This window comes from Acanthamoeba castellanii (assembly GCF_000313135.1).
Source record: "Acanthamoeba castellanii str. Neff unplaced genomic scaffold scf7180000084754, whole genome shotgun sequence".
In the NCBI taxonomy this organism is placed as follows: Eukaryota; Discosea; order Longamoebia; family Acanthamoebidae; genus Acanthamoeba; species Acanthamoeba castellanii.
This window is the reverse complement of record NW_004457415.1, coordinates 299,206-324,933: the sequence shown is the minus strand read 5'-3', so window position 1 is coordinate 324,933 and position 25,728 is coordinate 299,206. Positions and strand designations below refer to the sequence as shown.

Genomic DNA, 25,728 nt, shown 5'->3' with positions numbered 1-25,728 from the left:
TTCCCCTCTTCTTCCCCTTCTTCTTCTTCTTTTTCTTCTTCTTCTTTTTCTTCTTCTTCCTCTTCTTCTGACCCGTCTTCCGTTCACCGAAACCGGCTTGCCGCTGACCTTGCCCCCCCCCTATCAATGGCGCAGTGGTCTTGTGTTGCTGGTCCACGCCTGGGAAGCTGGAGAGATGGGCACTGGCGTGCTCAACGTGATCTCCCTGCTGGTCTGGGTTCTCCTCGGACTGGGTACCGTTTGACAGACATCACACACACACACACAACACACACACACACACAACACACACACACACGGCACATATGACATGCACGACTAACAGAGTGGTGCCACCAGCCTCTTCGTGGGTGCTGTTCCTCATGTGGCGAGGCTTCCGGGCGGCCCAGGCCTCCGGCGTGCAGCCCCGCGCCAAGAGTACCGAGGGCACCTCCATCGGTATAGTATCCAACTCAATGAAGATCTTTTTTTCTTCTAATTATTATTGTTGTTTACTTGATAATATTTCATTTATTTATTATCATTAAATATATTATTATTTCACCAGAGGACGACGATGCCACGGACACGTTCATCGATGTGGAGGAGGAGGCGGCGCAGGCCAAGGCCAAGGAGTCGGAGGGCGTCGCGTCGTCGTCGGGCTTCTCGAGCTGGGGCGTGCCCGCCAAGCTCAACCTCTCCCTGCCCTCCGGCATGCGCCGGGAACGCCCGGCCGAGGCCGCCCCCGCCCCCGCCGCTGCCGAGACTCCCTACATGCCCGCGGCCGCCTCCGCTGCCGGCCTCAAATACGACCTGCCCACCAACTTCCTCGAGTAGAACCTCATCATCACCGCCATCGACATCATCATCGTCATCTTCAGAAGCAACAACAACGCCACAAAGGTCGTTTTGTGATCTGTTTACTTGGGTCGCTGTAGTTGTAGTTGTCGTGGAGGTGGTGGCGTGAGTGCGTGGTGCGCGGTGGTAGACGGCGGCGGCGGCGGGAGCAGGTGGAGGGAGGCCAGGCCGGGCAGCCCGCCCGAGCCGTAGGTGGCCCACGTTGGAAACGCCATCATCGGCAGCGACGACAATGACGACATGGCGTAGAACGGCGAAGCAGAAGAAGAAGAAGAAGAAGCGAAAGGCGAGGAGGCGGCAGACCACGGCCAATGCGTCGCAGCAGGGGAGGAGGAGGAGACCGCCATGGGAGGACTGAGCGACGGTGAACTCGAGGCGGACGAGGAGATGACTGCGGCCGCGTCGGCGAGCGAGGACAAGAGCAGCGGCACCGACGGCAGTCGAGCCATGTTGGGCCTGACCCGTTCGCTGCTGGTCGTCGTGGTGGAGGTGGTGGTCGTGGTCGGCTCGTGATGGTCGAGGCGCCTTCGCTTGGGCTCGCGGGGATCTTCCCAGGTGGGACGTTGTGGCGGCGGCCCGGCGGCCCGGCGGGGAGAGCCGGCCATGGGCGGCGACGCCGGCAATGGCGAAGGCGCAGGCGACGGTGATGATGAGCGCGAGATGGGAAAGGGCGATGGCGAAGGTGGCAGGGACGGCGTGAACGATCGTGATGACGACGGTGGTGATGGCGAAGCTGCGAATGAGGAGGGCGAAGAACAACGACGTGAAGGTGGCGTCGTTATGGGACGTTTGTACATGGCGGTGACGCTCTCGTGTAGCGAGTTCTCGTCTCCGCCCTGCGCTCGGTAGGCCTGGGCGTAGCACCCCCCAATAGGCAGGCATGTCAGGCACGTGGGCTCAGCCGTAGAGGGGGGGCTCCGTACGTGGATGAGTTGCATGATCTTGAGCTGCAGACCGACCCCATTGCCCGCGTACTTGCCGTCTGCCTGCTTCTCGGCCTGGTCTGGCTGGTCGCTTCCCCTCTCCTTCACACTTTTCACCGCCCTCTCTGCCCAAATATATTAATATAAAAAAAAAATATACACGTGAAATATACAGTGTAGACAGCAGGTGGCGGGCCATGTACCTATTTCCTGGGCCTGGGCGAGGTACTGGAGGTGGGAGAAGACCTCGATGGGCGAAGATGTGACGGCCAGGCGGGCAAGGTCGCCCAGATCCAGGGACTTGCAGTGCAGGCGGAAGCGGAGGGCGAACTTGGTGCCATGGCACTGGCTCGACGTCAGCGTCAGCTTCACCTTGTCGAACGTGGCCTTGTACACCCCCTCGTGCCAGCCGCACTGGTTCGGTACACACACATCACGTGACCAGGAACAACATCAACATTCACTGAAGGTCCAGTTGAGTGATCAAATTCGGCCGTGTGTTGAGCCTGAAATCTATGTAACAGAATCAAGTCCTAACCCGGTTGTTGTTGATGATTGGCTGGCTATGGCACTAAAGTGGACTTGCTTGGTTTGCGCGAACGAGGCGGGAAGCTGTGGTCTTACCTTCTCTAGCCGCACCGTGGACTGGCCATCGACGCCGCGCGGCAGGGGGGCGCCGCTGTCGAGCCTCACGACCGAGGCCACCACGAACACGCCCCCGCTTGGCGTAGTCGAGTCCAGCGCAGCGTGGAGGCGCCTCAGGGACTCGCCCTCGGCCGACGACGACGAAGATGAAGATGAAGATGACGAAGAAGAAGAAGAAGATGGGTCCTCGAGCGGAGGTACGACGAGGTAGACAGAAGGGCGGGGCTTGAGGAGCCGCTGGCACACGGCGCGGGCCGGCGGCTGCACCCCGACCTGGAACAGGACGCGCTCGTCTCGTCGCGTCATCACATCCAGTAGCCCGGTGTGAGTCACCGCTTGCATCTTCTTGGTCTTTTGTATATCTTCGGCAACTCGGTGCGTGGATGGTTGTAGTTTGCGGCACAGACAACCTGCGGGGCCGGCAGTGCGGGCCAACGATCGCTGACGGCGTTATATCCACCAATGGGCGCCCTGGGCACCAAAAGATCCCACGTCCCACGCCATTGGCCCAAAATCCAGGCCTCAGGAAGACGACCACCAACCACCTCGAATAGATCCCCAGCACCATCGGCGTCCACATCAGCAGAAGCAGCAACAACGCAACAACTTGTTGTCGTTTTGTCTGCTCTCCCCTTTATTTGAATCGCAGCAGTTGTTGATGGCGTGGAGGTGGCGTGAGTGGGTGGTGCGCGGTCGACGGCCGGTTCGCAGCTGCTGCTCCTGGTCGTGCGACCATCCGCCTGATCTCGACGCCTTCACTTCAGCTCGCGAGGGTCTTCCCAGGCCTGATGGGGACAACGATGACGATGACGATGAAGTGGAAGCTGAGGTGGCGGAAGTTGACGTGGACGACCACGAACGACGCAAAGGTGGCGACGGTCCCATGGAAGGTTTGTATATGGACCGGCGGTGACACTATCGTGTAGCGAATCCTCGTCTCCGCCCTGCTTTCGGTAGGCCTGGGCACGAACACGTCGCCGCTCGGCGCACTGGAGTCCAGCGCAGCGTAGAGGCTAAGGAACTCGATCGCGACCGACAACGAAGATGAAGGAGGAGGAGAAGAGGGTGATGAAGAAGGTGGGTCCAGGAGCGGAGGTACCACGAGGTAGACGCACTCCCACCTGGAACACGACGCGCTCATCTCGTCGCGCCATCACATACAGAAGTCACCGCTTGCCTCCTTCTTCTCCCGTCTTTGTAACATCAACTGACGCCTTTATCTGATTGGTTCGAACAAGAAACAAAAATAATGCCTATTTATATCATATTTGGACAATTTATTTGTATTTTTAATTTTAATAACAAATAATAAATAAATAAATAAACTCAAGAAGAGGGAACGAAGAGGCGGAGGTCGTGCAGGAGCGTGGGAGGGAGAGCGAGGAACGGGGCGGAGGTGAGGAGCTGGGGACGGGCCGCGACCAGGGAGACGCACGCCGATCGGAGGCGCCGCGCGCCGTAGCGCTCGGCGGCCTCGAGGAGCTGGGCCACGTTGTCCTCGGCCACCGCGGCCGCCACCACCTCCTCGCAGAGCGCCTTCAGCCGCTCCAGCATGTACTCTACGCATGTACACATGATTCGCTCGATTCAGAGACACGCAGCACCGCACACGCGCACACGTCACCGCACACGCACACCAAGCTGTGCGTACCATCGGCGGCCTGCAGGAGGTCGAGAGCGTCGTCGGGCTCCACTTCGACCCTGTCCGTGTACAGAAACTGCGCACACGCACACAAACGCGGTTGGTACCACCCACCATCAGAATGCAGTCTAGTGGGAGCGGCCACCTCGACGAGCTTGCGGAAGACCGGGTAGGCGTGGTGGCCGATGGCGATCTCGCCCGACGTCGACTCGCGGAGGCCGCAGCGCAGCTGGGCCGCCAGCTTGGGGCACCGGGCCGCCACCACCGCCCGGTGCTGTAGACGACAGAGGAGGCGTTAGGCGGGGCCTAGAGAAGAAGGGCGGGGGCGGAGGTAGTATGGAGTACGGCGTGGATGCGCTGGTCGCCCACGATGAAGACCAGGTCGCTGAACTGGGGCGCGTCGAAGAAGGCCTGCATGGCCTGGCGCATGTCCGCTGCGTACGTCGAGGGCACCTCTTGCACGTAGTTGGTCTGCACCCCATTCCACACATTCCGCACGCACACGACACACACGACACACGCACATGGCACGACACGCGCGCACCAGCAGTCAGAGGCCAAGGCGCGCGGAAGAAGGGAAAGGTGATGGCGGCCTACCTCGAGGAGGAACACGTCGGCCAGGCTTTGGCCGTAGTTCTCGCGCCCGCTCCAGCCCCCGATCACCACCAACTTGGTACCTGCGTGCGTCGTTTCGCCATCGTAAGTGCGCGGCCTCATTCCGTGTGCGGCGCGTGTCGTGCGGCGTGTGTCGTGTCATGTGGCGTGTGCCGCGTCGCGTGTCGCATGTCGTGTGCCGTGACGTGACGTGTGCCTACCAAAGCGACAGCCGGCGTGGTTTCGTCGGGGGAGGGGCAGGAGGGCAGCCGCGGGAAGGGCGGGCAGAGCGAGGGACTGCGGCGAGGCGAGGGACTCGTCGGCGGCAAACTTCTGCTCAACCCACTGCAGCCGCGGGCGAAGGCACAGGCTCCACGTGTCGTTGAGCGCGAACGTCTGCCCGGCCGCCTTCGTGCGCCCTCCAAACACCACGATCGCCTCCTTTTCCCCAAACGCTGCGCACGCCACTCTATCGTGTTACACGCGTTGTGCGCACGACACACACACACGACACACACACACACACACGAGACACACGACACAAGGCCACCTTCAGGGAAGTATTCGGCGATGTGACCGGAGCGGCGCGAGATGGCAGCACCGCCCACGCGTGCTTTTTCCCACGCCTGTGCCACATTGGTGAGTGTGTGTCCGATTGCGTGCGTGCTGTGTCTCGTGTGCGTGCGCGTGCGCGTGTGCTGTGTGCGCGCAGTTGTTCTACTGCAACGCAGGGGAGGGGAGGTACCATAGGCGATCGGTCCGTATGGAGGATGAAGACGTCGTCGTAGTACTTCTTCTTGTAGTACTGCCGATCGCCCGGTCCTCGCACAGAGAGCTCGAATCCGCCGATGAAGTACACCTCGCTGCCCACCAGCGTCGCCTGTGCGGCGTGTGTGCCGTGCGTGACGTGCGTGCGGTGGCGCGTGTGCGTGCGCGTGCGGCGTGTGCGATGATGACGTCAGCACCGACTCAGGACCCGTTACTCGATAGCAGCGACGCGTCGTACGGTGTGATTGGCCCGCGGCGATGGCGGGTCGCCGGCCACGGGGCACTGGCTCCACCGGTGCGTCGCCAGGTCGAAGCTGTAGAGGTGGTTGTTGTAGTGCAGGTGGCCGCCCGTGCCGCCCCACACGAGGAGCCGGTTGTCGACGAGCGTGGTCGAGTGGAAGAAGAAGGCCGGCGGGGGGACCGTGCTGTTGTCGCCATCGCCGCCGTCCACCACTTCCACTTCGCTCCACGTCTCCGTTTCTGTGTCGAAGCAATGCACGGCCGCCAGCGACTCATCCCCTGCGTGGCCCAGTCCGTTGAGCACACCGCACACACGGCACACACCGCACACACCACCGCACGCACCGCACAACACACACGCGCAAGACACGCACGCGTGTGTGTACCTGAGGTGCCGCCGTAGATGTAGATGAGGGAGCCCACGAGCGTGGCCGAGTGGAAGGCGCGGGCCACGAGGCCATCGGTGGAGAAACGCCAGCGGCCGGTCGTCATGTCCAGCACCAGCATCTCTGCGCTGCAGGCGTGTCTGTGCGTGTGTCGTGTGTCGTGTACCACATCAGCACACACGACACACATGACGCACACGACACACGCACACACACAGCAAAGGTTTGTGGAGAGGGGGGGGGGGATGACCGGTCATCTACGCCGCCGTAGATGAAGCAGCGCGACCCGACGAGCGTGGCAGAGTGGCCCTCACCAGCTGGCCATGCGCCGCCATCGTCTTCCTCATCTTCCTCCTCGTGATCTTCATCCGTGGCGTCGTCATCTTCTTCCACTGGCAGACGCAACCGCAGGCGCTGCCAGGGACAGGTCTGCCTGCCAACGCCAGGAATCAGTTCCTCGTCTTCATCCATGGGCAGCGCGTCTTCATCTGCCGCAGGCACGGAGTCCTCCATCATTTCGTGCAGCTCCATCTGTGGCCTTATTTTATTTATTTTTTTCAAATATATTTGTGATTATGAACGAGCTCTGATGTATTTACAAATCGGAATGAAGATGTACAAGGCTGCAAGGTTGTGTCAGGAGAGGATGCAGGTGCTGTTGCGTTGAAGCTGCTCGGCCTTTCTGAGATTGCGAACTCCATCGTTCGTCGAAAGGACGGCCGCGTCGATGTTCGCCTCAATAGAATCAACCATCGGCCGCTGCTCGAGCGTCAAGGCGAGCAAGTCATTGAACATGCCGTTTATCTGCTGTACGTCCGCACAGATGGTCGCAATGGCGTCGTCTCGCTCCTCCACAACCAGCGCCATGTGGTTGATGTCGCCCCACGTCGGCTGCTGGCGCTGCTCGAGCATCTGCATCTTGTCGTTCGCTCCATGCGCCGACCGTACCGCCATCTCTCTCTCGTATGTGGTCCTCTTTCGTTTCTTCTTAGCTCAACCAGCTCTTTCCTCGTTTTGTAATCAGATTTCACTTCTTGCGTTGCTGAGCCGTTCCTTGAAGGCCGTTCCAGCTTCTGTTTCCGCCGGCCCGAAGCCACGTCAGCAAAAAGAAACATAAATAAATATGAGATGAAATTAGGAAGAAGATCAAAATATGCAAAAAATGAAGAACCTTGTTCCCGCATCTCCGGAGTAGGCGACCTCGCGCAGGCAATTTCGATCTGTACAAGATAGAAATCGAGGAGTCGTGTAATCGATCTATCTAATCACGCATACGAGGGTTCAAGGACTCGCTCATGCCTGGAGAGGAAAACGTAAAGATGGAGGCCGGCGCGGCAGATGGCGAAAACCGACCTACCTGGCCCGCACAGCTCGAGTTCAAGCTGGGCTCCAGGAAGAAGGCCCACTTCGTTGCCGGACCGGTCAGGATAAAGGTGGGCAGCAATGATGATGATGAAGGCGAGCTTGAATACACTGTCCACACGTGCCCAGCTCGCCTCGTCCCGGAAATGGTACTCCGACACTTCATCTCGATTTTCTACACATTTGCGATTCTATTGATCCTGATCGATTGCCAATGATGATTCGTTGGTGCCACGCACTTGCTCACATACGATGCAGAAACGAATATTTCCAGAGTCGGCAGAGCAGATCGTCGCGAGTTGCGGGAAGGTGTACGTGGTGATCACCTTCCAGCCCAGCCGGACCGACCTCATCGACTGGAGCGACGAAGCGGCCCAAGACAAGGACCTCCTTCTCGAGAATGTACGTGCCCGCTGAGGCCTCGCTCTTCTCACACCTGCGAACAAGCTTCCTCTGACGCGCGCTCGCTCTTCGCCACGCACACGCCCAGTTTGTGGCGTGGGGCAGGAACGTGTGCGAGCAGCTGCGCAGAGACGGACACTGGGCCGACCTCTCCGATCCCTGCAGCGGTCACCCGGTGCGCACGCACACTGCCGTTGTGTGTCGCGTGTGTTACTTTTTTGCGTGTTGCTTGTCGTGTGCGTGTCTGCTCACTCCCGCGACTCATCAGGTCATCGGGGATCGAGGCGGGCTGACGTACTGCGACACGAGCGGCATCGAGCTGCTGCTCCCCTACGACCGCATCCAGGTTCGTCCTTCGTCTTGATGTAAGCAAGCAAGTAAGGTCTTGATGCAAAACTCATCGCTTCGGATCCACTTCCTCTTCGTCATCATCAGGTGGGCAGTTGCGAGGTGGTGTCCCATCCCCAGTGGCGAACGGCAGTCTACCCCGCCACCCTCTTCACCTCTGCTCCCTACGAACTTCTGCAGGCGGCGCTCCTCGCCCACTCGCACCTCATCACCACCGCCGCCGCTCCGATCTGTGCCGAAGACGCGTAGGTCACGCAACACAACATGTTCATCTCGTGTACACTATCAACAAAGACGCAAGACGCCATACAACACGCGAGGAAGAGAGAGAGAGAGAGAGGCGCTCAGCCGACCACGGCCGGCGCGGCCGGGGCACCGTCGGTGGGCTTGGTGGGCGAGGGCTGCTGCTGCTGCTGGTTCTCTGAACCCGCCTGCTGTTCCCTCCTGCGCCGCTTCTTCCTCCGCTCCTCCCTCGACTCCTTGGTGCTGCCCTCCGCACCCTCCTCTCTGCTTTTTCGCTGCGCACGAGAGAGTCAGCCCCTCCATTGCGTGCATGCGTGTGTCGTGTGTCGTGTTACCTTGTGCTTGTGTCGGTGCTTCCGCTCTTTGTCTCGTCGTTCGCCGCCCTCGGCGCCGGGCTCGGTGCCCGGCGTTGGTGCGGCTGAGCCGCCATCCGCCCCGGGGCTGATCACGCTGCCGTCGGCGGCCACCTGCTGGTCGCGGTGCTTCTTGCGGTGCTTCCTGTGCTTGCGCTCCGCTCGCCCTTCCCTGTCCTTGTCTCTGTGCTTCTTTCGTCGCCGCCTCTCCTACACACGGCCGCGTGGTGTGAGCACACGACACACGGCACGACACACACGGCACGTGCGGGGCTGCAGAGGGGGGGTACCTCCAGCTTGCCTGGTTCGAGGGTGAGGCCTTTGAGGAGCTCCTGGCCCAAGGGGGCGAGGGCGAGATCGTCATCGTCCTCCACGATGGGCCACTCATCGAGAGGAAACAGGGCACGCAGCCCGAGGGCTGGATTCTTGTCTGTTTCGTTGCCCATCACGGGCAGGTGCCTGATGTAGGGCTCAAAGGTGGGCGGTATCTTGTCCCTATCCTTCAGCAACCCGCTGAGCTTGTAATGTTCGATCAGATTGACCGCCCCAGTCAGCTGCGGACGCACTAAGACATGATCGATTGAATCCACAAGAGTAGGATTAAAATTAATGAATATACAGATTAAAATAGCCCTTTTCTACAAGCAGGCGGCTCGTGTAAATACCATTCCCACGAAGGAGATAGTGGGTTCCAGCACTGACCGAACCCACAATGGCAGCATTTGGGGCACTCATCGTTTGAAGAGGGGCGGCCATCTGTACGCCGCACCAAAAAATATAAATAAAATCAAAAACCAAGTCCAGAGGGAATTGGTGTTTTCCTTTCTTTTCTTCCGCACAAGAAAATCGAACGTTTTATTTTCTTTATTCTTCTTTTGTTCTTCAACTCTTCTCTGCGCAGTTTCTCCGACTGCGTTGCGATTGTTGTTGCCATCTTCATCTTTCCGGTCCTCAGTACACACACATCATGTACAGGCAACCTTCGATCCTTCGATGTTCAATCTGCGCTTGACCCTGCAATCTTCCCCTACTCTCGTTACGGGACAAATTTCGTTTTCAATTTCGCTTTACTTCGTTCGATCGTTTCCATTCAATTCTGCCATCTGAATTCGCGCAAGACTTTACTTCCAATGCCACCTTCTTCATGTTTTTCTTGAATCTCCTCTCATTTCGTCCAATTTCTGCTTTTTCGCTGTATGCAGAAAGAAATGGGAGACGTAGACACCACTGCTGATGCGCCTCTCAAGCTGAGCGCGCCCGCCCCTCACCCGGACCTTCTCCTGGGTCAATCCATCGAGGTCGACCTCGGTAATCTCACCGGCTACGATTACCAGCCCCAGGACCTCTCCGCCTTCTCGTACGTTTGGGCTTCCATTTAAAATCTTCTTATTTCTTTCCATTTATTCATCTCATGCATTTGTTTTATTCAAATAATACAATCATTCAAACAATTCATTCGTTAATGAAACAAAAATCAAAAACGCCACCACACAGTGAGAAGGGCACGAAGGCCTACTTGGACGAGACGGGCCGCGATGCGGTGCAGCTCCTGTTCAACAAACTGCTGGGCCTCCCCACCCACCGCACGCAGGAGGGCGACGTGCTCGCGCAGCTGCCGCGCCCCACCACCCCTCTCCCCCGCGAGAAGCACGTACGCGTCTCCACACCGCCCTGTGCCCGATCGATCGATGATCCCGCTCACCACCTTGTTCCATATGCGTGTCGTGCGGCGTGTGTCGTGTCGTGTCGTGCGTGTGCGGCGTGTGCGGTTGGGTGTGGCCACACATGCGCAGATCCCCAAGCCCAAGCCGAAGACCAAGTGGGAGCAGTTCGCTGCCACGAAGGGCATACAGAAGCGCAAGAAGAACAAGCTCGAATGGGACGAGGTGCGTCGCGCGTGCAATCCTGACCACTCCTCATTTTCCATCGCTGCGCGCCGCACGTTGCTCGGTCCGCTCACGTGTTTGATCGTTTCTTTCTTTCTCTCTTCTGCAGACGCACCAGGACTGGCGGCGCGCTCACGGCTACCAGCGGGCCAACAGGTCCGAGGAGTCCAACTGGTACGCGCCCCCTTCCGTGTGTTGTGTGCGTGTGCGGTGCGTGTGCGGTGCGTGTCGTGCGGTAGTTGGAGCTGACTCTGTTCGGGTGGTTGTGTGCGTAGGGTGGTGGAGGTGAAGGGCAACGAGGCCAACCCGCACGACGACCCGTTCGCCAAGGTGGAGAAGGAGAAGAAGGATCGGGTCAAGAAGCAGAGGCAGAACGAGATGCGAAACATGGCCGCCTTCGCCAAGGCCGACGAGAAGAAGAAGGGTACCATCCCCTCCATCATCATCATCATCATCATCATCATCCACTTCATCAACTCACCATCTTCTTCTTCTTCTTTTTCATCATCAATGCAGGTCTGGCGGGTTCGATCCAGCACGTGAACAAGTCGACGGCGTCGCTGGGCAAGTTCAACGAGCGGCTGCCGGGCGAGCAGAAGGACCAGTACCAGCGCGGCAAGAGGAAGTTCGACGACCTGGCCTCGAGCGGCGGCCTGGCGAACGAAAAGGAGCGGGGGATGAGCGTGCTCAACAAGATCCTGGGCAAGGAGACGGCCGAGCTCAACACGGACCGAGCCGCCAAGCTGGCCCTGCCGCACGAGGCCAAGAAGCAGAAGATGGCCGACCGAAAGGCCGCCAAGGGCTCCGGCAAGGGCAAGGGCGGCGGCAAGGGCCGAAAGATGAGCAAGAAGTGAAAAAGTGAACCAATTGGGCAAGAGTGTGTCTCTTCACACATCATTTTTTCACAACATCTTTCTGCTTTTTTTTGAATACCATTTTAGGATTGGCCTGTTTTATCTCGAGCGAACGGGCATTGGCCGGAAAATTCTGCGGCTCGTCGACACAAAGGCGCCACTGGGACCGCGAGCCATAGCCGGCATAGCGCCGCATGCCCTGCTGGGCACCAGGTACGTACGACCTAGGTCGACCATGGTGGGAGTGCGGTCGCTAAGCAGCGTGAGCCCTTGGTCTCCTCCAGGCGAGTGCTTGATGTGTCGGAACGGCTCCACGCCGTAGAGTCTACGGCAGGCGGCCAAGCTTGCGCCCGGACAGCACTCCGCTTTTGTCTGGGTTGCTGGCGGAATTCCTCCTGGCCAAGGGGCCGCGCCAGCCCACTGCGCCTCATAAAACGCTCCTCTCTACAGCTCTTGTCCCTCATTCATACCAACAAACACAACAACAACAACAACTCTCACACCATCATCAACAACACCAACCACTCTCTTCAACTACTCCAACTACATCAACAATGGCCGAAGGACTGAAGGTGAGGTTCACATACAAGCCCGACTCGAGCTCTACTCCCGAGGAGTACTGGGTGGTGGCCAACCCGGGCATGCCCGACAAGTGGAAGCAGGACCCGTCCACCCCGCTCACCGACGTCCTGCAGTCGTTCGACATCTTCAAGGGACACGGCCAGGCCGGCCAGGCCCCACAGGCCGACCTCCTGTGCGCCTCCCCTTCTATTTGGCGCGTGTCGTGTGGTGTGTGTCGTGCGTCGTGTGCGTGTGCGGTGTGACTCACGCTGTGAATGGTGCACAGTAAGGTGTTTGGGACGACAGACAACGACGCGGTGATCCGAAAGATCCTGTCCGAGGGCGACTGGCCCAAGGAGAAGGGCTTCAACTTTATGCAGCACAAGAACCAGAAGACCATGAAGAAGGAGAAATAAGCACAAGTACGGCCCGAGCCAGACCACAGACTTATTAAGTCAAATAAAAACAATACAACAGAGCCCGCCCTCATCTTTACTTGCACTCAAGTGGGTTCTCATCTTTTGTCTTTTAGAGATTAATAATAAGAAGGGTAAAATGGCAAAAATTACATTGATGTTCAGGGGAGTGCTTGAGTCCCGCGACCTTGGCCGTGGGTGGCTGCCCTCGCCCGTTCTCGCTTCATCCGGGCGAGCTGCAGCTCCTCCTCCGGCTCGGTCGGTTTGTGTGGGGCTCATCGTCTTCTCCTTCGGGTTGTCGTCTTGGCCTTCATCGTCGTAGGGTTCAGCTGGGTGACTAGTCCTCCTTCTGCGCGACGTCGTATCGGGCGATGGCCTGCCGCACTTGCCGTCGGTCGAGCTTGCTCGCTCGACGTCGCGCCCGCTGGCTCCCGCCCATCGCACCATCTTCGTCGTTGTTGGGTCCTCCGCCACCACCATCGCCGCCATCAACACGGCCGTCCTCTCTGTCGTCGTCTTCATCTTCATCACTGCTGTCGTCTTCGCCTTCGTCTCCGCTGCTCGCGGCTGCGGCGACCACGGCTGCGTTGTGTTCGGCGCGCAGGGTCGCTGTGCGCTGGCGCACGGCGGCGGTCGGCCATGGCGGCACCGACTCTTGCAGGCCCGCCAGGGCCTTCAGTCGCTGCTTCTCCTTCTCCCGCTCGTCCACCGCTGCACCCACGATTCGCGTCAGCCCACACATGACACACGCACAACCGCACACACGCACGCGACGACACGAGCGCGCGTACTTTCTTGCGCCGTCCGGCATCCGGCGAGACCGATGACGACGCGGCTGTCGCGCTCCTCCGCGCGCTGGCGGATGAGTTGCTTGGACTTTCCGCCCTTGTTGGGCGCGGAGATGGTCCGTTGCCGTTTGTCCTCAGCCAGCTGCAGCAGGCTCGTCTTGTTGGCCGCCGTCGCCGTCGCCGCCGCAAAATAGGAATCCACCGACGTCGACGAGTTGATCTCTGTTGGCACAACCGCACACACCCATCAGCACGACCGCACGCACACACGCACACACGCGCGACCGCACACGCGCATACACACACCTTTTGGGGAGTGGTCGCTGGGCTGCAAAACTTTGTCGTCGAGGTACTTGAGGGCCTCCTCTTCGCGTTGCTGGCACTCGCTCTCCGCGGTGTCCATTTCGAGACCCTTGAGGTACTCGAACGCCGAACAGAACACGGTCAGGTAGTACCCGCCCTGCGAGGCAACAAACCGGTCAGTCACCACCACTGTGTGTCGTGTCGTGTCGTGTGTCGTACCTCGCCGTTGAGCTGCTCGGGGTCGCAGAGTCCCCAGAGGTACTCGGAGACCAGGAGCGGGTCCTTCAGGTTGGCTCTCGCCACCACATACAGGAAGATCTACCACACACACAGCCCCCGGAGGAATATGTCAGTCGTGCGCGCACGCATGGAACGCCGCCCGTTGCGTGTTGCATGTGTGCGTGTCGTGCGTGTGTCGTACGGGAAAGAAGTCGTCAGCCGAGAGGAAAATGGCTGTTCGGTGCTCTCCCTTCTTGCCCCGGTTCCTCTCGTAGTTGAGCTGCGCAACCGAACGATGTCAGGGTGTGCGCACGACACGACACGACACGACCAACGACACGACACGACCAACGACACGACACGACCAACGACACAGATAGGCGAAACCGGGCAGGGAGGGGGGAGGGTACGGTGGCATAGACGGATTTGGCGGCCGCGAGAACGGCTGCGAGAAGCTTGCCCGGCACATCCCAGTCGTCGAGGGCCTGCAGCTCGGCGATGGCGTGGGTCCACCCGCTCGACGACACGTGCTCCTCCTGTTGTTGGGCGCGAAATGATTAATAAATGCATAATATAGACAAATAAATAATGAGTGGTACCGAGATGCCGAAGAAGGACTGTGGCTTGGTGGAGGCGGCAGCGACCTTTCGCTTGAGGTGCATCTCCTCTTCCCTGTACACGAATCGTGTTTGTGACTGTGAGCATGTGTCGCGATGCAAACTAGTTTGCGTCGTGTGCGCGTTATCATGGTTTGCGTTGGTCGTGTCTAGGGGGGAGAACACGCACTTGGTGGGTTTCTTGAGGCAGGCCACGATCCGGTCGCGGAAGCGCGAGACGAGCGCACGCTCGAGGGAATTTTCGATCACCGATGACAGGGAGAGCTCCTCGTGCGCAAGCGATTGCTGGTTGGTCACACAACACACGCGTGCGCGCAGGGTGCGGTAAGTAAATGGCTCGCGACGCACACGCACTACCTTTTTCGATTTGATTTCGCATCTTATGGAGCCACGCTTCACACTTTTTTTAACGGATGTAAAGTCGCCTCCGCCACTCACTTCGCCTGCCCTTTTGGCTGACGCTTCGCATCGCCACCGCACACGCACACACGCACGACAGTTCCCGTGCAGAGGAGCTGCGAGAGAGCGCGCGTACCGCAGCGGCCTCCACGGTGAGCTTGGCTAATTCGCCGGCGTGCCTCTCGATAATGTAGGCACGCATGTCGTCCATGAATTGGCGCACCTGTCGAGAGGAATGCAAAAAATGAGCGACGTGGCACGCCGTGGCGCAAATGGTTATCCAACGCGCGATGATGGGATGGTGGTGGTTGGTGCCGCGGCGTACGTTCATGACGAGCGTGGCGGGGTTCTTTTCCAGCACCGCGAAGTTGCTGCAGAACTGCTTCAGCGTTCGTCCCTCGGGCGTGTGGACGTCCAAGATCATGCTGTGCACAACGAAAGTCATCGCGTTAGCAACACACGACACACACGACCACACACACGACCACACACACGACCACACACACGACACACACGACACACACACACACACACACACGACACACACGACACACACGACACACACGACACACACGACACACACGACACACACGACACACACGACACACACGACACACACGACACACAGTGCAACGATGGTGTGAGTCGGTGTACGAGTCGATGGCGTTCTCCAGCCGCTGCTGTTCGGTGGTGCCCAGAATGCTGTGGAGCTTCTTGGCCTGCCGCGACCGTCGATCGTCGTAGGTCCCCATCTGCGCCTGCTGCTGCCGAGTGCTTCGCGGCGGCGTCGTGATAGGCGGCTCCAGCAGTCCCGTTTGTTGCTGCTCAAGACGACGATGAACGACAACGACAACAACAACGACGGCAACGACAACAGTGTCAGCAGTGTCAGCGTTTTTGTCGGGTGGTGGGCGGTTCGTGGCTGGGCCGACGTACCAGCTTCTCCTGCAGACGTGTGGCGATGTCGGGCGTGAGGAGGCGATCCTCCTGTCGCCGCAGGGCCAATCGTGACGTGATCTCCTGGACGATGTGCATCGCCACCTGCACAACACCATCACCAAACACCAAGTTTAACCCACCGTGTGCGTGTGCGGTGCGTGTGCCTGGTCACGTACGGTGGATCGATACTGGTAGGAGTGCTTGGCGTTCTTGTAGTCAATGACGAAGCTCCTGACGTTCTTCATGTAGACCCGCACCACCGCTTCGTAGGGGTACAGCGATGACACCTTTCCGTTCTTGCGCACATTCTCGATACCCTCCCTGCATGCGTGGCGCGTGCGAACACATCACGGCTTAGTCATAACGCACATGCCTTGCAGCGCATGCGGTGTGTGCGGTGGTGCGTGTGCGGTGGTGCGTGTGCGGTGGTGCGTGTGCGGTGGTGCGTGTGCGGAAGCATAACGTACGAGGTAAGGCGGAGGGTCCGGGTCTGGCGCTTGCCGTACTGGTTGATCTTGGTGACGACGTAGGCCAGGTCGGGCAGGGACCGCCACCAGTCCTTCTGCAGGGCCAACGACAGCCGCACGCCGGCCGCCATGGTCACCTTCCGCGAGCCGAATTCGGACCGTTTGAATGATTCATCATCGAGTCCTCCATCTTCATCCTTGACATCGTCGTCGTTTGCATCGACTTCGTCATCTCCTGCAACTATGCCATGGTCTGATTGTTCCTTTCCCTGCCGATCCTGGCGATGGGTCCGAGCCTGATCCTCGGTCACAGCCGTTATAGCTGTCTCCTGCAGCGCGATCTCTTGCAGGAGGTCCTTGAGAGCGTCCTCCGCCTCCATCCTCGTGGTTGCTCGCCGAAATTGAATCGAGTAGAGGAAATGGAAAAGAGAGGGGGGGGGCAAGAAGACAGGAGCGATCTTCACTTCTGCAGGCAAAGATCGAAGGAGCTCCGGCAGAAGATGCAGAATAGATCTAGATCAATCAAAAAGCAATCGATCGATTAATTCGCTCCCATTCCATGCAGCCCAGGGAAGGAACAAAAAAGAAGCAGAGCAGCGGGAACCCTGTTGTGGCCGTAATACTGAAATATAAATTACAACATTCTCAGCATTCCACCAGCACCGCCTGGGATCCCACCCCATCGCCAGCGAACCGTTGGCCAACAAGGTGTTCACTCTGCACTTCTTATTTCGTTCATTCAATCAAGTGCTCACATGATGAGGCGCAGCCAGCTGTTGGCCAGCAGCGGGCCGGCAGCGCCGGAGCAGAGGTCGCCGGGCGTGGGCGCCTTGATGATGGCCACGGTGGCGTTGAGCACGTCCGGGTGGTTGGGCAGGGCAAAGTGGTCCACGTTCGGCAGGTCCTTGTTCGTGAACGAGTCGCACCTCATCTCCGACCAGATCTCGTTCGACTCGTTCGTGATGTACTCCTGGTTGATGTCCCCCAGCGCCTCGAGGTACGCTGCAAGAAGAGATCAGAGGCGCATTAGCTCCGGCTTGAGGCTAACCGTGATCACGACTAGTGAGGGTCGGGTGTTAGCTTGAGGCCTTCATACCTGTGGAGCTCTGACCGACAGTGAGGTTGGCCCGCGCAGTGCCGACGATGGTCGAAATGTTGGAGCCGAAGAAGTTGAAGACAGGCACCTCGGGGAACATGGTGGGCTTGACCAGCCCGTTGTACTTGGGGTTGAGCACGGCCGCCAGCTCGAGCCCGCTGTCGGCCCACAGCTGGGTGTAGTCTTCGGGCGTGTAGTTGCGCTCGGGGGTGCGGATGAGGGTGATGACCCGCTTGAAGGTGGCCGGCTGGGCGGCGGAGAAGTAGGTCGAGGGCCAGGCCTCGAAGGTGGCGGCCGTGCTCGGGAGGAAGGTGAAGTCGAGCACGGACAGGCCTTCGAAGAGCAGCGATGTCATCAGTCCACCGCCGGCCCAGTTGCCCGCGTAGGGGATGAACCCAGCTGTAGAGTAAAAGAAGATGAACCACTAATCTTGTGTAAAAGATGTGGGTTTGGGGGGGGGGGCGAAGTTGTACCGATGTACTTCTCGCGGAAGTCGGCGCCAGCGTGAAGAAGGAAGTACTGGGCCACGATGGGACCGTTGGAGTGGCCCACCAGGTACACCTTGGTTTGGTTGGCCGCTTCGTAGGCCCGAATGACCAGCTCGCGGGTGTCCGCCATGAAGTTGGTGCCCGGAATCACATCAACGTTGGGCGCCATGCGCCAGTCGAAGCAGGCCGCCAGCAGGGTGGTGTTGCGCACCAGGCCCGCCCCCTCCATAGCGACGAAGAAGGGCTCGTAGAAGGGCGCGCAGGCCGGGTGGCCGTAGTCCTTGAGCGCCACGCTGACTCCCTCCTGGCCGGAGAAGCGCCCGGTCTCGGTCGAGTAGTTGAGGGCCAAGAGGTTGGTCATGCAGGTGATGTCGAACCCATTCTGGACCGCGTCGGCCTCGAAGTGGAGCCGGTAGGTGCCCGAGGCGGGGCACGAAGGCTGGACGGTCTGGTTGGTGACAGTGACCTCAAAGACGGACAGGCTGTAGCCCGGGAAGAAGACCACCGGGTGCGCCGGGGCTCCGGCCGCGAAGCCAGCGCAGGCTACGGCGACAAGCAGCAGGAGAGTGGTCAGACCCAGCGAGTGCATGTGAGGTGTGGGTGAGTGCAGAAGAAAGCTCTGTTGCGAGATGAGGAACCAAACTAGCTTGGGTCCGGGGTTCCGTTTAAGTGCAAATTACGATCGTTAGGGTGCTCCCACTGGTCGTACAAGTTGGACAACCGCGTTTGATTTTCTGTTGGCTCTGCCTCGGAGATCTTGTATTCGTCCTGTGCGGGATTCGTTGAAACATAAATGGGCATGCGCCGAAGGCGAAGTCCGGACATTGGCAAACAAGTTGTCGCTGTAGTTTACGGAGCGGCGCCGATTCAAGCTTGTTCCTCCGCAGCTGCCGCTTCTTCACCACTGCTACAACCACTGCGACAGCCACGCCAGCCACGCCCATCTCGGCCACGGGGACCACCACCGACACCGCTACGATCTCTTGAGCTTGTCACTGCAGCTCCAGTCGGCTGTTGCCTGTGGCTTGGTCTTGAGCGTCGGTTCCGTCGGCCTTGCCTGTGGTGACGTCGGTGGTGGTGAGGTTGGCAGTGAGCAGGTTCAGCTCGACGTCGTCCACCAGCGGCCACGGCCGCGTGGCCAAGTCAGTGGAATTCAGCAACAGAGCTTTCAGTCCCCACAGCAACCTTGGTTGAGCACCGAGAGGACCACACCTTTGGGAACTAGAATCACGTCGGGCGCGGTGAGGTTGAGCAGCACAGGCACGTCGCCACCCTACCGGTGTTGCTCACCAGATAGACGGGCGATGAGCTGGCCGACGGGGAGGCAGTGGTCGCTAGCGGTTGGCTCGGTGTTGGGCTCGCTACACTCGGGGTAGGGCTCGACAAGGTGGCTTGGCGACCTGGTGAGCGACGCGCTTGGCGAGTGAGAAGGCGAAGCACTGGCGCTGGGTGACTCCGTAGGCGGTGGGCTTGAAGCTCGGCGAAGGGGGTACCCTTACGGAGCCGTTCGTTTCCGAAGCTCAATTCAGAAACGCAACTGGAAAACAGCAGCGTTTGCCAAAAACAAACAATGTTGCGGGAAGTCGCACCGCATTCTTTGCATTGTTCCGGTTGGGAGCACTGTGCCGGCTCAACAACAGGGAGTTAAGCACATCATACAGAGCTGGCTATGATGATGGAGGGGCAAGACATGACACTGGCCTTGCCAGATGAGCTTCTGAGCGAGGTCATCAGGTGCGCCTGCCGCCAGGCTCAGCCGAAAAAGAGTTTGTTCTTCTTACCGCACTGACGCTGAGATGTGAACTCGACAAACGCAGAAAGCTGAGGAAGACCGAATGGCTGTGTGCGGCGGTGCTGGTGAACCGCCGGTGGCACGGCCTGGCCAGCTACTGGCGCCTGTGGCGCACCCCCTTCCGCGCTCGCTTCCCGGCCGCTTCGCTGCCCGCGCCACCACACCCCGCCCAACACCCGCACACCACCACTTGCCACCCGACATGGCCCGGCCCTGACGTCGGCCTCGCCACCGGCCGCGGGCGGTCCGCGAGCTGTCTGGGCGGTCATTGCGGCCCCGACATTGTTGTTCGAGGCAGCGCCGTGCTGAGCCACAACCACAACAACAACGGCAATGTGGTGGAGTGGCGCGCGGAGCTGGTGGCCAACGCGCGGCGGGTGCATGAGCGATGGATGACCAACCAGCGCAACCTGCTCTGGAGTACTCCTCCACCTCTTCTCCCTCATCAGAACAACATCTTTCTAGTGTCAAGCCACTCATCATTATTTGTAAAAATGCTAATTATGTGTTGTGTGTGTGTGTGTCGTGTGTGCTGCTGAACAGGTCACGACGTGCCTTCCCTCTACAAGCCATCGCGGGAGTCGTCGCGGGTGGCCCCGCGTGACGGCAAGGTGTGTTTCGCCCGCATCGCCATCGAGTCCTACCAGATGTCCTACGTCCTCGTACTCTACGCCAACGGCAAGCGCGGTGCGCGTTAACTCTTCCTTCACATCTGCTACTACCACACGACATGACACGACACACATCAACACGACACGACACGATACGATACGACACGACACGCCACGCACACGGCACGCACACGACACGCACACGACACGCAAGACGCGCCCTCACCGCTTCTATTCGTCCAACGTTCAGATTGGCGCACCCTGCCGAGCACTCCGCGGGCGCTCTGCTGGCCAAGCGACGACACCCTCTTCCTCCTCCACGAATCCGAGCTGGTAGAGTGATGCTAATGATGTTGTGTGATGATGCTGAAGATTATGATGATGACGATGTTGATGACGATGGTGCCGTGAATGTTGGTGTTGACTTGGTCAAGACGTTGATGGACGTGCGGACGTTGGACGACATCAAGACGGTGGCGGTGGATTCCACGCGGCAGTTCGAGCTGCTGTCGGTCGACCCCGTGAGCCAGCTGGCCTGCCTCGCCGGTCCTTTAGGTCTCAGCTGTGTCGATCATCGCGTGGGCTCCCAAGTCGGTCAGGTACCACACGACACGCTCACCACCGCACATGCACGACACACAACAACACACGGCACACGCGGCACACGCGGCACACGACACACGACACGCGACACGAAGCTCACTTGGGAGGGGTCAGGTGGGTTGGGATGAGGACTCGTCGGTGCATTTCTTGGGCCTTGGTGGGAGGACGAACCCCAATCAACTCTGCGTGGTGGGCCACCGACGAGCCGCGCTCTGGGACCTCCGCAAGCTGGGCCAGCAGCTCGACTGCCTCGAACCGGCGCACGGTTAGGACACGACACGACACGACACGACACGCACACGCACACGCACACGCACACGCACACGACCGACGACACACGTTGACTGCAAATTGTACCATCAACTCCCAAACACAGCTGCGACGAAGTACCGGTGTGCGGCTCTTCACGATGGCACGCTGCTGCTGACCGAGACCACCGCGCAGGAGCACACCTTCCACAGCTTCGACCTTGCAGGTGGCGTGCTCACGCCGTCGTCGCCCTTTCCGTCGCACCACTTCCTCAGCCGAACTCTCATGGGCGCCGCACGTACGACACACGCACGCACACGCACACGCCACACGTCACACGTCACACGCCACACGCACGACGCGCTGACACGACACACGCGCGTGTTGATGGTACTGTGCAGAGGCGCCTTTCAGGGTCCAGTTCGACCGATACAAGTGGGTGCTGGGGCTGGGCGACTCGTGGGCGGTCGTTGACCGCCGGAGCGGTCGCGTGAGCGAGAGCTTCCCGCTCGCGGCGCCGGCGGCCAAGGCCAGCAGCAGCGGCAGCGGCGGCGGCAGGGGCGGACCCTACGACCTGGTCTACCACAACGACACCCTCGTCACCTCCACCTCCTCGTACCTATTCACCGCTACGTGTCGTGTCGTTGGTCGTGTCGTGTCGTGTCGTATCCCGAGGCTCATGCGCTCCGCGGTGTGCAGGCATCTGATGCTGTGGGACTACTTTACGGAAGAGTCCATGGGCTGTGGCCAGTGGGCATAACAGAAGTACTTTAATTGTTTCACTCTGATTCGAGAGAGGTTTCATATCACTCAGCCCCCTCCTGTGACACGACACAAACATGACACGACCCACACACCGTGAGTCAACGGATGAGTGCGTGTGCGTGCGCGGTGCGCGGTGCGCGGTGCGTGTGCGGGCGATGGTGGTACCTTGGCCTTGTTGGACTTGACCTTGGTCAGGTAGCCGTTGAACACGAGCACGCTCAGCAGCTGCTCCACGTCTCCGAAGCCGCCGACCGCGCCCTCCCTCTGCTCCTCCTCGTCCATCTCGTCCTCGTCCTCTTCATCGTCTTCATCCTCGAACCGACCCATCCCCTCCTCATCGTCGTCGTCATCGCCATCGTCGTTTTCGTTCTTTCGTACGTGCCTCTTCGCTTTCGCGTTTTGGTCTTCGCTTCGTCTTCGCTTTCGGCGCTGGTCGCGAGCGGCCTTGCGCGCCTTGACCAGGTCGCGGTAGCCGCTCTCGGAATAGAGCTGGCCCGCCGTGAACGCCGCCCACCGCCCGCCGTCGGCCTCGTTCGCCGCATCAGGCCCGCGGGCGCCCTGGCGCCGCTCGACCCAGTCCAGCACGCACCCCATCGCGCGCTTGACGAAGATCTTGGCCTCGAGGCTCGACTTGAAGTCCTTGTTGCCGAACGCCAGGTGCAGCGTCCAGCTCTCCTTGCCCTGGCGCTCGCGGCCATCATCATCGTCGCCGCCGCCCTCCTTGTCGTCGCCGAGCATGGACTGCAGCGCGCGCTTGCGGCCGCCCTTGTCGAAGGCCGTCGGCGGAGGGCAGGCGGGCCTTTTGGCGGCGGCGGCGGAGGTGGTGGTGGGCTTGTCCTTGCTGATGACGGCGACTGGGTTGCGTCGGAGCACGGTGTCCTTGGTAATCTCCACCTCGGTGCCCTGCTCGCTGGTGTCTACGTTCACCTCCTGTGTGCGGTCGTGTGCGGTCGTGTGCGGTCGTGCACGGTCGTGTGCGGCGATGAGTGTTGGGCTGGCGGGAGGGGAAAGGGCAGAGCGCACCCGCTCTTTGTGTTCGCGGAAGAGGCCCTGGGGCAGGAAGTCGCGGGCGGAGAGCAGCCCGATCTCGCGCGGCAGGTTGGTCAGCAGCGCCCGCAGATGCGCCCGAGCCGACGACGGGTCCTACGCAACAACATAATTAGTAGAATAAAACAAAACTTAAAAATTTTTACATAAATTTTACATAAATAAAATGTAAAAAAATAACAATGCTCTAATAACTTGAACATATAAATAAATAAAGAAATATGTATAAATACCTTGACGATGATGTTCTCGCGCCAGTGCTGGTACTTCCACAGGTGCTGGCCCAGCGAGTTCATGAGGAGGTCGAGCCACGAGGAGGTCGACATCGAGAAGTTGATCGACAGCGAGCCCTCGTCCGAGTCGCAGGTGACGTGGTGCCAGTAGCCCGCCGGGACGTACATCACCGATCCGGGCCTGCACACGACACACGACACGACACGACACGACACACACGGCACGACATCGCACACAACGCACGCGTCCCATAATGAGTCAAGCACTCCACATAGACGGTCTTCCAGAGGGGGCAGGCTGACCTCAGCACGAAGGTTTGCGCCTGGGAAAAGTCCTTAGGCGGCTCCACATCCGCAGCGGGCGCGTAGGACGCGTGCACCTTCCTATGCTCCTGTTCGTTTTCCAACGGCACCACACACCCACACCACCGCACACGCCGCACACGCAGGGGATAAGTAAAGTGACTCGCGACTTGTGTGGGTGGTTGTGTTAGTGATGTTAAGTCTGGAGAGGAGGAGACGCACGTCGTATTTCTCGGTGGCGATGTTCTTCGGGTTGGTGTGGTTGGTGACGGGGCAGAACACGCCCGGACTGATGCTCCAGCGCTTGCGACCCGTCAGCTGGATCGTGAAGTTCTGAAAGACCACACAAACGACAACGCGACCGCACACGGCGATGACGTCAGCCACGACACACGACACACGACACACACGGCTCACGACACACGTGGCACACCTCCTGCGCGTCAAAGTGCCAGTCGGTGACGTGCTTGCCTCGGACCGCGAAGATCTCGATATCGCCGCCGAAGCCGTCATCCTGGCAGAGAGGGAGGAGGGGAAAAGAGAGAGAAAAGGTCAAACGAGGGGAAATCGACACAAGTGTGAGAGACTGTGGGGGGGGGGCACTGGGCGCACCTTCTTGAGTCCGAAGTTGGCGCCCAGGTCTTCGGCCAACTGCTTGATGTAACTCTTCTGCAGGGCCACCGGCGGGTTGAAGTACCTACGAGCGGAAAAAAACGTATATGAGTGAGCACGCGCTCCAACAGTCATGACACGCACACGCACACGCACGCGCACGCACACACACACGACACGACACGCACACGACACGACGTACAGCGAGTGACCGGCGAGGTAACAGTGGTAGGCCGTCTTGTTATCTGCGCGGACGAAGTGGGCGATCGTGAGTGCGACAATACTGTTTCTTGGAGAAGTAGGGTGAGGGGAGATCTGGGGCGCAGAGGTACCGGCGTAGAGGTGCTGGATCTTGCCGTCGGTGGTCTTCATCCACACCACGCAGTCCTAGAGGAGTGTGGGTTGGAATGTCAGGAGTGTGTGGAATGTTGAGCGCGAGAATGCAATTCAAGGAATGCTGTAGCGAAGGGCCAGGCGGTAGATCTGTACCGAGGCCTGGGAGACGAGCTGCTCGACGTCGTAGTTCATAAAGTCCTGCTTGACCTTCTGCAGACGCTCGCCGCAGCCCTGCACCACGTAGGCCTTCTTCTGCCATATCCTGTGGTGATGGTGGCCCAGCACACAGTGACAAACAAAAGTCAACAACCAGAATAGGTGGTAAGCAGCCCAGAGCTGTGGCGGGCCGACGACGCACTTGGTCATAAACTCCACCGGGTGCATGGGCCAGATCAGGCACGAGAGGCCTGCGTGGTGCGGTGGGTGGGTGGTGGGTGGTGGTAGGTGGTGGGTGGTCAGTCAGGCTGCGCACAGAGCGATGAGGGGAGCAGAGACGGGCGATTGTGGGGCTTACCGGGCGCGAGGATGGGCGGCTGGTTGGCCTGAGACTCCATGGCCGACGCAAGAGAGAACGAGCCCGAGAACAGCGAAGACGTCGAAGACGATGAAGAAGACGACGACGACGACGATGAAGAAGACCCGCCGAACAGGGACGAGGTGCTGCTGCTGCTGCCGCCGCCAAAGAGGGACGAAGCGCTGGGCTGGGGCGCGTCGGCGGCCGAGGGCTCTTCGACGAGGGCGGGGCTGTGCTGTAGTACCGGGTCGATGAACTTGACCACCTCATTCTCCATCTCCGTCGCGATGATCGGCAGACCCAGCGACTCGATCTCCTCTTTCTGTACCAACCACACAAACGCACATGTGAACACACGACACGCAACACGACACACGACACACACGCCAACACGACACACGACACACGACACGACCAACGACACGACCCACGTACCCAGGTTTCACGGAGGTGGTTGGCCGGCACGAGGCCTTCGTCCTCCTCGGGCGAGCCGGGCGGCACGTTGCGCTTGCACCAGAGCCAGCCCTGCGTGCTGTGGAGATTTCGAAGTTGTACTTCGTGGTCAGTCGCTCGCGCTCAGCTCCAGCGTTGTGTGCAACCATCAAGAAAGAAGATGCGAATGTCTCCATGATCCAAGTTTTGGTCTCAAAATCGCGATTGTGCAGGCAAGGAGATTTTCATTTGCAATTGTGAAAATGATGGAGAAAGGGGGCAAACCTTTTGGCCCAGTCGACGTGGAGCACCTCGCCGCGGTTGCACGCCAGCTGATTGAACAGCGGAGACGAGTAGTCGCGTACGGCCACCACCCGTGTTGTCATCTCGATGCCGGAGAAAGTAAATCACAAAAATATAAAATACCCGAAATATATGTGTCTTTTCTTTTTTAC

General features: G+C 59.5%; 11 protein-coding genes and 2 pseudogenes across 11 annotated transcripts; 6 read left to right on the top strand and 7 right to left on the bottom strand.

Annotated features, from left to right (window-relative positions):
- Positions 1-99: 99 nt before the first annotated feature.
- On the top strand, positions 100-917 carry ACA1_204630 (uncharacterized protein; the record flags this gene model as incomplete). Its single annotated transcript, XM_004338339.1, has 4 exons — positions 100-233; positions 340-438; positions 548-657; positions 745-917. Coding segments are annotated over 4 exons (516 nt in total), but the record flags the coding sequence as incomplete, so codon positions are not given.
- Positions 900-2,747, bottom strand: ACA1_204620 (uncharacterized protein; the record flags this gene model as incomplete). Its single annotated transcript, XM_004338338.1, has 5 exons — positions 900-1,570; positions 1,625-1,688; positions 1,761-1,885; positions 1,964-2,174; positions 2,385-2,747. 5 exons carry the CDS (start codon positions 2,745-2,747, stop codon positions 900-902), a joined length of 1,434 nt encoding a protein of 477 aa, XP_004338386.1.
- Positions 2,748-3,165: 418 nt separating this feature from the next.
- On the bottom strand, positions 3,166-6,566 carry ACA1_204610 (BTB/POZ domain containing protein; the record flags this gene model as incomplete). The annotated part of the gene is made up of 13 exons (XM_004338337.1): positions 3,166-3,526; positions 3,576-3,625; positions 3,747-3,964; positions 4,057-4,123; positions 4,193-4,321; positions 4,393-4,518; positions 4,645-4,724; positions 4,863-5,096; positions 5,192-5,267; positions 5,387-5,521; positions 5,648-5,928; positions 6,036-6,163; positions 6,286-6,566. 13 exons carry the CDS (start codon positions 6,564-6,566, stop codon positions 3,166-3,168), a joined length of 2,166 nt encoding a protein of 721 aa, XP_004338385.1.
- Positions 6,567-6,671: 105 nt separating this feature from the next.
- ACA1_204600 lies at positions 6,672-6,953 on the bottom strand (annotated as a pseudogene).
- Positions 6,954-7,354: 401 nt separating this feature from the next.
- Positions 7,355-8,396, top strand: ACA1_204590 (protein c2orf25, mitochondrial, putative; the record flags this gene model as incomplete). Its single annotated transcript, XM_004338336.1, has 5 exons — positions 7,355-7,546; positions 7,656-7,799; positions 7,888-7,974; positions 8,068-8,145; positions 8,235-8,396. The coding sequence occupies 5 exons, from the start codon at positions 7,355-7,357 to the stop codon at positions 8,394-8,396; spliced, it is 663 nt and encodes a 220-aa protein (XP_004338384.1).
- A 95-nt stretch (positions 8,397-8,491) lies between these two features.
- On the bottom strand, positions 8,492-9,465 carry ACA1_204580 (uncharacterized protein; the record flags this gene model as incomplete). The annotated part of the gene is made up of 4 exons (XM_004338335.1): positions 8,492-8,665; positions 8,726-8,953; positions 9,034-9,297; positions 9,409-9,465. The coding sequence occupies 4 exons, from the start codon at positions 9,463-9,465 to the stop codon at positions 8,492-8,494; spliced, it is 723 nt and encodes a 240-aa protein (XP_004338383.1).
- A 486-nt stretch (positions 9,466-9,951) lies between these two features.
- ACA1_204570 (uncharacterized protein) lies at positions 9,952-11,483 on the top strand (the record flags this gene model as incomplete). Its single annotated transcript, XM_004338334.1, has 6 exons — positions 9,952-10,100; positions 10,238-10,394; positions 10,537-10,629; positions 10,739-10,803; positions 10,905-11,053; positions 11,146-11,483. 6 exons carry the CDS (start codon positions 9,952-9,954, stop codon positions 11,481-11,483), a joined length of 951 nt encoding a protein of 316 aa, XP_004338382.1.
- A 554-nt stretch (positions 11,484-12,037) lies between these two features.
- On the top strand, positions 12,038-12,460 carry ACA1_204560 (Shwachman-Bodian-Diamond syndrome (SBDS) protein; the record flags this gene model as incomplete). The annotated part of the gene is made up of 2 exons (XM_004338333.1): positions 12,038-12,237; positions 12,331-12,460. The coding sequence occupies 2 exons, from the start codon at positions 12,038-12,040 to the stop codon at positions 12,458-12,460; spliced, it is 330 nt and encodes a 109-aa protein (XP_004338381.1).
- Positions 12,461-12,797: 337 nt separating this feature from the next.
- On the bottom strand, positions 12,798-16,572 carry ACA1_204550 (Vacuolar sorting protein 9 (VPS9) domain containing protein; the record flags this gene model as incomplete). Its single annotated transcript, XM_004338332.1, has 14 exons — positions 12,798-13,171; positions 13,252-13,470; positions 13,555-13,708; positions 13,771-13,869; positions 13,973-14,050; positions 14,181-14,306; positions 14,370-14,442; positions 14,557-14,672; positions 14,923-15,009; positions 15,112-15,211; positions 15,441-15,607; positions 15,723-15,827; positions 15,902-16,046; positions 16,193-16,572. 14 exons carry the CDS (start codon positions 16,570-16,572, stop codon positions 12,798-12,800), a joined length of 2,223 nt encoding a protein of 740 aa, XP_004338380.1.
- Positions 16,573-16,943: 371 nt separating this feature from the next.
- On the bottom strand, positions 16,944-18,365 carry ACA1_204540 (uncharacterized protein; the record flags this gene model as incomplete). Its single annotated transcript, XM_004338331.1, has 3 exons — positions 16,944-17,194; positions 17,289-17,687; positions 17,762-18,365. The coding sequence occupies 3 exons, from the start codon at positions 18,363-18,365 to the stop codon at positions 16,944-16,946; spliced, it is 1,254 nt and encodes a 417-aa protein (XP_004338379.1).
- A 1,086-nt stretch (positions 18,366-19,451) lies between these two features.
- ACA1_204530 (Fbox domain containing protein) lies at positions 19,452-20,266 on the top strand (the record flags this gene model as incomplete). Its single annotated transcript, XM_004338330.1, has 3 exons — positions 19,452-19,510; positions 19,594-19,988; positions 20,112-20,266. 3 exons carry the CDS (start codon positions 19,452-19,454, stop codon positions 20,264-20,266), a joined length of 609 nt encoding a protein of 202 aa, XP_004338378.1.
- A 353-nt stretch (positions 20,267-20,619) lies between these two features.
- Positions 20,620-21,791, top strand: ACA1_204520 (uncharacterized protein; the record flags this gene model as incomplete). Its single annotated transcript, XM_004338329.1, has 5 exons — positions 20,620-20,778; positions 20,897-21,047; positions 21,159-21,329; positions 21,433-21,646; positions 21,731-21,791. 5 exons carry the CDS (start codon positions 20,620-20,622, stop codon positions 21,789-21,791), a joined length of 756 nt encoding a protein of 251 aa, XP_004338377.1.
- Positions 21,792-21,841: 50 nt separating this feature from the next.
- On the bottom strand, positions 21,842-25,659 carry ACA1_204510 (annotated as a pseudogene).
- Between the last annotated feature and the right edge of the window lie 69 nt (positions 25,660-25,728).